The 9,840-nt window shown below is 33.6% G+C and overlaps 1 protein-coding gene across 2 annotated transcripts; it reads right to left on the bottom strand.

Moving 5' to 3' along the window:
- Window positions 1–905: 905 nt before the first annotated feature.
- LOC115979104 (toll/interleukin-1 receptor-like protein) lies at window positions 906–3,685 on the bottom strand. Of its 2 annotated transcripts, none has more exons than XM_031101071.1 (2): window positions 3,158–3,685; window positions 906–2,905 (listed from the first exon to the last, which is right to left on the bottom strand). In XM_031101071.1, the coding sequence occupies exon 2, from the start codon at window positions 2,799–2,801 to the stop codon at window positions 1,743–1,745; it is 1,059 nt and encodes a 352-aa protein (XP_030956931.1). In that variant the 5' UTR covers window positions 2,802–2,905; window positions 3,158–3,685; the 3' UTR covers window positions 906–1,742. Both variants share the same exon structure in this region, with proteins under 2 accessions (XP_030956931.1, XP_030956932.1).
- Between the last annotated feature and the right edge of the window lie 6,155 nt (window positions 3,686–9,840).

The raw sequence follows: 9,840 nt of genomic DNA, 5'->3' as shown, positions 1-9,840 counted from the left end.
CTTCACCCCATCACCATTTAAGGTACGTTCAAGCTTCATACAACATGGGTGTAGGTCATATGCTTTCTTGTGCTGGCATTGGTACACAAACCCTAGCACATCTTTCCCACAAGCATCACAGCGCCTCTCCCCTTGTACATTTTCAACAAATTTGAATTCGCAAGTCTTGAAGAATGGGTGGAAGGCAGAGGATTCGGGGCATTGAACAATCCTCGTGAAGATGGAATTTGCACTGCTTGCACTCGTAACACGATCTTTCCCCTAGTCTGAACCCTTTTTGCTTGCATCCATCGCAACTGTAAGGTTCTTGGGCAGACACAAGTGTCAAAGTGTGTTGTGGGTGGCTAGGATGCTCCATCTCTGTGAATTTCATGTCTGTATGACCGTGTCTGATCTGATGAGACTGCCTCAAAACTTGACACATGTTTATAGATGAAGAAAGTTGTAATGATAACACCATGCAAGTGTAAGGAACTTCACTAGAAATTTCCTCAAAAATGCATGGGTTGGTGACTCCGATAGTTGATGATGGCAGCTCTTTTATAGCTGTTCCACTCAAATAAAGCGTCTCGAGACCTTTGAGATTCCCTAGGTTCTCTGGCAAGTTGTCACAATTTGAGCACCCAGAGAGATCAAGACATTCTAGCAATTTCAAACAACAAATGGTGCTAAGAAGGCACACAAGATTCTTAGAATCTTTGAGAGTCAATAAAGTAAGAGCTATCAAACCTTCAATTGATGAAGGCAGCTCTTTTATAGCTATTCCATCCAAATCAAGATTTTTGAGATCTTTGAGATTCCCTAGGTTTTTCGGCAAGTTGTCACAATTTGAGCACCAAGAAAGATCAAGACATTGAAGCAAATTCAAAGTACAAATGGTGCTAGGAAGACACAGGATTGTAACAAGATCCAAGAGTCAAAAAAGTAAGGGTTGCTAAACCTTCAATTGATGAAGGCAGCTCTTTTATAGCTGTTCCACTCAAATTAAGTTTCTTGAGACCTTTGAGATTCCCTAGGTTTTCTGGCAAGTTGTCAATATTTGAGCACCAAGAAAGATCAAAACATTCTAGTGATTTCAAATTACAAATGGTGTCAGGAAGACACATAAGATTTTTGCAAGATTCTAGATGAAGAAGAACAAGCTTTTTAAGAATTCCAATGGATGGGTGAAGCTCACGTAAATTTTGACAATATGAAAGATTTAATTTCTTAAGATTTGGGACCCCAGTGAAGTTTGGGGATCTAATCAGGCTCGATTCTGACAGGTCGATGAACTTCATCTTGTCAAAATTCTATTTTAAGGAAAAAAAAGAAGTCAAGTCGATGAGTTTCCTAGTGTTTGATTTATTGAAATTTAAATGCAAAGTTGTGAGGATACTTAATAACACAATTACCTTTATTCCTATCCAAAGTTGTTCAATTTTGCTCCGTGGCAAACAAAGCATAACAAGCTCATCTAGCTGGACAGTTGATGGTAGAGAATTTGAAGGATAATACTTCCAACAAAGAACTCTTAAAGAATTTGGAAGATATTAAGGGTCATGGAAAATACCACCAATTCTAAGATATTTAAGATTGTACATCTGCGAAATGGCCTTAGGGCTCCAACATTTCTCTTTTACTTCATCTTCATCTTCATCATCATCATAACTACGCAAAATATGCATGGCTTGAACTTCTTCTATTCCCTAATAATCAAGAAGGAATTGGAGAATTGTGAAATATCTTATTAGCATAAATATTTAAATATTAAATTTGTTGAACAAGAAGGTAGGGAATGAGCTCAAATTCTCTAAATAACCCCTTACCTTATTATTTTTCAACACATTTTCAATGTCCTCATAACGCCACAATCTACTACGCTTCCCAGGATCATCAAGGCACTCATGACGAACCATGTCTCTACCCATTTCTTCTAGTAAATCATGCATCCACACTATATCCTCATCCATAATTTTCAAGAGAGATTTATTAGTGAGTTCCTTCAATCCAATGATAGGGTAAAGGCCAAGGCTATCTAGTATTTCTAATACATAATCTTCCCCCCAATGGCTAAAGAAGCATGCAATATGTAGGAATATTTCCTTCACTTTGTCACGGAGTCCATTAAAACTTATTTTAAGTACTTGGAGAACAGTATCCTCAGGAAATTCTTTGAGCCTCTCTAATGCACTTTCCCATTCAACAATACTTTTTCCAACCAAAAATGAACCTAAAACCTCAAGAGCTAATGGAAGGCCACTAGCATAGTCCAAAAAATGGTCAGACAGCTCTAAATAATCATCTGGGACATGTTTGTTTTTAAACGCTTTTGATAAAAATAGTAGAAGAGAATGTTCATGATTCAATCCATTAACTTCATATATTTCCTTTACATTATGTGCTATCAACACATGCTCATCTCTTGTTGTTATGATAATTCTACTTCCCGGACCAAACCAATCATGCTCCCCAACTAAGAATTTCAACTGGTCCAATTTATCTACATCATCAAGGACAAGAAGAATCCTTTTACAACATAACCTCTTCCTAATCTTGATAACTCCATCATACTTATCTCCAATTTTCAAATCTGTTTCCATCAAAATATTAGAAATAAGTTTCTGTTGCAGTCCAACTAAACCATCTCTTTCAGATTTTTCCCTAACATCCTCAATAAAACTACAAGCTTCAAATTTAATAGAAACCATATAATAAACAACTCTAGCAAGAGCTGTCTTGCCTATTCCCCCCATCCCCCAAATCCCTATAAAGCGAACATCATTTGACCCTAAAGCTAAACATGACTCCAATTCCTCCATTTGAGAGTATATTCCTACTAGGTCTTTGGCAATGTATGGTAATGCATCATACTTCAAGTGAAGAGATCCATCCCACAATGTCTTTGATGTTTTCTATCTCAGAGCTACAATGAACAAAGTACAATATGCATTGAGTTTGAGCCACCAATAGAGGTCACACGAAGAATACGACGCATATATAAAGTTTAATTCTATTGACTAAAACAAAAATATATAAATTGATTCGCTGAGGACAAAATTAAAAGAAGTAGAATAAAACATGGATGTAGATTTGCTTAAGGTTCCAAATAGAGTTACATATATGAAGTGGGTCATCTAAACATTTAAAAGAAATAAATAAGTTGAAGTTAAATTACCAATCTTCCTTTAAATACCATCCGGCGAGGTTGCCCACTTGTGTCAAAGCATCTTTCCATTTCTCAACCCTCTCTTTGTTCTCCTTTTCTTCATGTTTAACAAATGTCTGCTCAAAAGTTCCCATTTGTTTTCGTACATCGGATGGTTCCACATAATGAAAAACAGGTAGAACTATCATTCCTGTCTCATTTTTACAATGAATGATCTTTGCAAGTTCATCTAAGCACCAAATTGAAGATGCATAGTTTTCTGAGAGAATGACTATAGCAAATTTTGATTCTTCTATCACTTTCATTAGCTCTGGTGAAATGGATTTTCCTCTCTCAAGTTTTTCACCATCCTTAAAGGTGACAATGCCTTTCTGGATCAAAGCTTGGTAAAGATGACCCATAAACTTGTAGCGGGTGTAGGGATGGCCATACCTATTGGGTAATGGATATCCAACCCTACCCGATCCAAATGTTTCGGGTAATACCTGATTTTTCATGGGTAGAAATTAACCGGATAGAGTATGGATATTACCCGAATTGTTCGGGTAGGGTATGGATATTATCCAAACCCGATCCGTAAAAAAAAAAAAAAAAAAAAAAAAATGAAGGGAAACGACATCATCCCCTAAAATCAAAACAAAATGGATATCTGAACTGGTAATATTCTTATGCAACTTATACCAACTGTTCTTTTCTTTTTTCTTTCATTTCTGTGCATGGATGAATCTTTACACTTCTCTTGGTAATACATGTATATACATATATATATATATATATATATATATATTTTTAGGAAATGGAAGATCTTGCCTTTATCCATCAATATGAGATCAGCTCTTTCGGATACTCTTGATGATCTTGATTTTCATTCTTTTTCTGGTGAGAGCTACCCATCCAACCCAGATCTTAATCCCAAAAGCACATACAACTTTCATGCTTCAGTCATAGAAAATCCTCAGACTGACCTTGGGAGACCGGCAAAACAGCTCAAGACAAATATCTGGAATTCTTGCGCCACTGACCATATTCCTTCAATGGCTGCTTCTTCATCTTCCTCACATTTGATTTCAGCTTAACCAGGTAGGTAGGGTATGGATATTTTTTTATTGATTAGTTTTTTCTTTTTTAAGATTGGTTAGTTTTTATGTTAAAATGTTTTGAATTAAAAAAAAAAAATTAAATGGGTTTCGGGTAGGGTATGGATATCCATGGATAATATATTCAGGTAAGATTCGGGTATGGATATTAACGGGTATTGATAATCGGATATTCATGGGTAAACTTTTCGGGTTGGGTATGGGTATACCCGATCCATACCCTACCATGGCCATCCCTAAGCGGGTGTCCTCGCCCCTGAAACTGAGAAAGACATCATACTTCCGTCGGGCAACAGAAGAAGAAGAACTTGGGAAAGCTAATGAGTCCGTTTTCATGTCCATTAAAGCCCTTAGAAAAATAGATCTGCATGCAAAATTAAAAAAAAAAAAAAAAAAAAAAAAAAAAAAAACCAAAAAAAAAAATAATAATAATAATCAATTAGAAATTTAGAACCCAAAAACGATTAAAAAGAAAAATAAATTAGGGAACAAGAAATAACTTGATCCCCAACCAAACTTGCGTAGTTTTGAAAATGCGTCCAATCCAATCTGAAATTTGCGAATGAAGAGAGGGAGAGAGAGAAGACTGAGGAGAGAATTTGGAGAGGACCTAGAAATTTGGAAGTGATGAAATTTCAGTGCTCCTTTTAGGAACTATTACAAGAAACTTCCACTGCTCTTTTTTATTATATTTTTCTGAGTACTTCCACTTCCTAGAAATTTCAGTGCTCCTGAGAGAAAACAAAGAACTAAAGCATGAGTGTGTTTTTTTTTTTTTTTTTTTTTTTGAGAAGAGCTAAACAATGAGTAGATCCTGAGAGGTCGAGAGGGTACAATGAGAATGGAAGAAAGTGAGAGAGGGAAGAAAAAGGTCTGGTCAAGTCAGGGAAGAAGGTAAAGAGATGAGAAGGAGAAACAATAATATCTGAAAAGTTGGAAAGTGCTAAAGACATAAAAAAAAATGTGAAAGGTCACATGAAATGTGAAAGTACAGAAAATGAATTTAAAAAAAGGATTTTGTTAAGGGCATACAATAATTTTTATTTTTGGAAAAAAAAATTTCGGAAATTGAAAAAATATTAACAATTTTTTCAATTCTCGAGAAAATGATTCTAAAAATGGATAACTTAATGTGTGCCTTAACACATTAACCTAACCCTTAAAGTTCTTTAAGTAGGACATTGGCTTAAAAATCAGTATTTTTTTTTTTTTACTATTTATCATTTTTTTCTTCTATAATAAGTCTAATTTTACTTTTTAGTACTATTTATGAATTTTTTGTACTATTTCAACTACTTTTAGTTTTATTTACAATACTTTCAACAAAAAGTTTTCAATTTCAACTAAATAAACTCTTTCCAAACGGACTCTAAATAATATCAAGTTTGAATTTTTTTAACAACTAATCTCATAATTATATCACTGTATAAGGAATTTTCTTTATACTCCTAAAATAAGTAATATATATATATATCCTGAATTTTCGGAATGCTACACCAGCACACAACGATACCAAAATATTCCAATCCAACGGCCAATCCGAAAAGACATAAAAAGAATTCAAAACTTTGGTTTATATTGCTTTTTTGCTTTTTACGTTCCTTCCAAGTTAATAGTTTGTTTATATATTTATTAAAAAATTCATTATTAAAGCAAAGTAAAAAAGTCATACAATTGTCTCTTAAGAACTGAGATTTTGAAACTTTAAAAAGAAATTCATTATTAATTTTAACATTAGAACAAATGAATAAATTTTAACTTTTTAACTTTTCTCTCTCATCCACATTCGTTGATGCAAAAAATCTGTCCATTTTGTTAAAAAAAAAAATTGCTCTTTCTATTTTGCACCCCCATTTTTACAAAACTCTCATATCAATTCCCAATTATACACATTTATTCAATAAAATATTCATTTTTTTCCCACTATCATCTCTCTCACAGCCCCAACACAACCCACACAGCCACCATCATCCAACCACCCAGCCACCATCATCAAGCCACACAACAACCCAGCCACCATCCCATTCAACCAAGCTACCAAATTCACATACCCATTCAACTGAGCCACCATCAACCAGCCTCCAAAAACCCAAATCCAAAGATCCATCATCAACCTACCCAATCACCATCATCAAGCCACACAACAAAAATCCAAAGATCCAATCACTATCATCACCATCATCAAGCCACCGTCATCAACCTACCCAAATCCAAAGATCCAAAAACCATTTATCAAAATCCCAAAACCCACTAGAAACAAAATAAAACCATCGGCAGTAAAGGTCACAGAGAGTGAGGGACGGCGATGACTGTCCAACAAGATCGACGCCTCCCACTGTCCGGCCATGGAAGCTGCATCAAAGTCCAGGTGCGTCTAAACTAGATACCCATTCAACCCAGCTCTGATTGACGCCTTCAACCCAGCTCTGATCGATGCTCATGATACATAACCCCGCTGATCTGTGGGCCAGCCATGGAAGAGGAAGCTTATGAGATGAGAGAAACAGAGAGCTGAGAGGGTTGATGCGGAGAGAGAAAAAAAAATAAGAAAAGAGAGAGGTGAGAGTCAGAGGACCAGGGAGAAGAAGACAGACGAGGGAGAGAGAAAAAAAGAATAAAAATCATTTGCACATGAACAGTAGTCATGCATATGCACAGTTATTGTTCATTTGTAAAACAGTTTTTTGTATACTTGCACATTTTTTTCATTGACTGATGTGGGTGTTTTTTGAGTTAAAATATGTAAAATTGAGCAATTTTTATATTTTGTAAATTTTTGCATCCACTAATGTAGTTGCTTTACATTCAAAAAGTGCAATTGCATAGTTCAGGTGCTCATATATATTGTGCATATGCCTAGTATTAGTTATACAACTGCGTCTTTGCATGACTAAAATTATAAATCATGTCAGCTCAAAAAAACAAAAACATAAATATTGTTAGTTTTATGTATTAATTACTTAAATCCACTCTAAAAGTCTAAATTATAAATTCTTTGCACTTTGCTGTGCAAACTAATAAAACTTCAAAGTTTAAACTATCTTCTTAAATTTAATGGAGATTGTGCTTTTTTAGCCTCACTTTATTTTTAACAGTTTTTTATTTTATTTTATGAGAATTTATTTTTAATTGTGAATAAGACACAATTTGCAAGCATTGTCGAAAACATAAAATTACGACTCTTTGGTCTAAAGTCTTAAAACTTTGATAGTGGGGATGTTGAGGCAATTCTACATGTTCCCCTAACTTGTTATCAGACAAATGATGCTATGTTTTGGTCACATTCCAACAATGAGTTCTACACAGTCAAATCTAGTTATCTTGTGGCTAAGATCATCACAATAAAAGAAAAATAAATTTAGAGTTCAAATGGGGCATAAGCAAGTGTGGTCAAAGATTTGAAAGTGTACAGTGTTTGATTCTCAACACACCCATATCTCAATTTTTATAATTCAGTTCTCAATTTTCAAATTCCTGCTTGGAACCCAAACTTGAACTCGGTTTTTGGTTTGTAAAAAGCAAGTGGGGCCTATGTCAGAATGGCTACCCACGTTTCTTCTACAGACGAACCCAACCTGAAGATAAAAGAAGAATGCAAAGTTGAAAAAATAAAAGCTTTGACCTCATAAAATAAACCCAGAAAATAAAGACAAAAGATCTCAGTTTTAAGGGTTAGGTGTTGATATTTGAAGTTTTGATCTCATTTCATAAATCCAGTAAATAGCACAAACATCATAAACCCAGAAAATACTCAAAAAACTAAAATAATTTAGTCCGAAAATCAGAGCAAAAAAAGACTGTAACAACTAACAACACATCAAACTCCACAAAATTTTAACAATAGATGAGACTGAGAGAATCAAGGAGACGCACCTGAGATTGGGGCTAGAACAGGTGGATCTGAAATTAGGGAAGAAGAAATAACTTGATCCCTAACCTGAGACTTGCGTGGTTTTGAAATTGGGTCGAATCAGAGTGAGTAGAAATCCAATCTGAAATTTGCATATGAAGAGAGAGAAAAGACTGAGAAGAGAATTTGGAGAGGACCTAGAAATTTGGAAGTGATGAAAAAGGACCGAAATTTCAGTGCTCCTTTCCGGGAAAATGCAAAGCTCTCTTTTAATATTAATTTAATAAAGTTCAGTAAAATGCTAAGTGAAAAGTGTTTAACCAAAAAAAAAATTTTTTTGAAGAATGCATGGGTTGAATTTCATATAATGGTTTTTAAAAAAAATACAAAATAGAAATCTTTTTTTTTAATTCAAAATAGAAATTCAATTCTAATATAATCTAAGTGTATATATGTGTGAAACTATTTTCTGAAGACTTGGGGATGTTTGGTACTTGTTTTTTCTCCTTATATTTTGTTTCCAAAAACAATTTTCTACTTTTGAGACTAAAACTTGTTTGGCAATCTAAAATGGACAAAAAACAAAAATTGTTTTCAAAACTCAATTTGTGAAGGAAACTGAAAACATGTAAAATGCTGTTTTCAGTTTCTAATTTTCAAAAAATCAATAAAAACATGCATTTAATTTAATGAATCTGTCTCATTTAATGAGTTAGCATTAGAGTTTAAATTCTAGTAACAACATATTTTAGTATTTTCAATTTTTTCTTCAAAAAACAATTTTTTTAATTTCAACTAGCCAAACATGTTTTTTATTTCAAAAATACAAGAAAATCATTTTTTCATTATATTCCTCAAAACAAGTTTTTGAAAATAGAAAATAAAAACCGTTACTAAACATAACCCCAACCCTTGCCCCCCATAGTACTCCACAACCACTTATATTTGTGAAACCGGAAAGATCATCGCACTAAGAGTGTGCAGTGATAAAAGAAAGTGAGGTTTTAAAAAAAAAAAATTATATCATAGGTATTTAAGGATCCTATTATTAATGTTGTTTTGACTTTTCTAATATATAAATCTTACACATTACTTATCCCAAAAAAAAATCCTACACATTAATATATCAATAATCATAAAATAGAGATTACAATATGTATTTATTATGTGTTGAAATAATAGTTATTATGTTGACTGTCGACCAATTTGTAAGTATTTATTATAAATTAAACATTTTTCAAAGTGAACAACTTTCATTGATACATGGAAAGCCATCTTGCTACTAGATAGTACATAGTATTGGTTGGGTCTTTTGGTGATATTTATATTATGTTTTTAGTTTTTAGTTGTGTTTCTTTACACTGTTTTAGGCATATATTTTGATAAGGTATATTTCTACAAGTACTCGTGACCTATATTTTGATAAGCTTTAAGCTACTATATAAAGGGCTATACTGCTATTTCGAGTAAAAAACTTACTACCACGACCATGTAACAATTTCAAGTCCACAGACTACTTCTTTTCTTGATTTATAGCAACCACAAGTTCTCCTACTTGTGACTTTGAGACTCTGCTCAAAAGTTTCGAATCTTCTTTAAAATTTTTTATGCAGTAACTGAAAAGATCATCAAGTTCTTAACGCAAATCTTGATCTTGACAACTCTATGTGTGTGTATGAAGGTAAACATCTCTCAAATCTCACAAAAGATTCAACACACAACTCTCCAAAGACTTGTAAAACGTA

The sequence above is a fragment of the Quercus lobata genome, chromosome 3 (genome assembly GCF_001633185.2).
Source record: "Quercus lobata isolate SW786 chromosome 3, ValleyOak3.0 Primary Assembly, whole genome shotgun sequence".
NCBI lineage: Eukaryota > Viridiplantae > Streptophyta > Magnoliopsida > Fagales > Fagaceae > Quercus > Quercus lobata.
Note: the sequence above shows the minus strand (reverse complement) of the source record. Positions and strands in the feature narration are given on the sequence as shown.

Bases quoted from the DNA above. Each gene is read 5' to 3' on its own strand.
- LOC115979104 (XM_031101071.1), bottom strand. From the start codon at position 2,801: ATGGAGGAATTGGAGTCATGTTTAGCTTTAGGGTCAAATGATGTTCGC.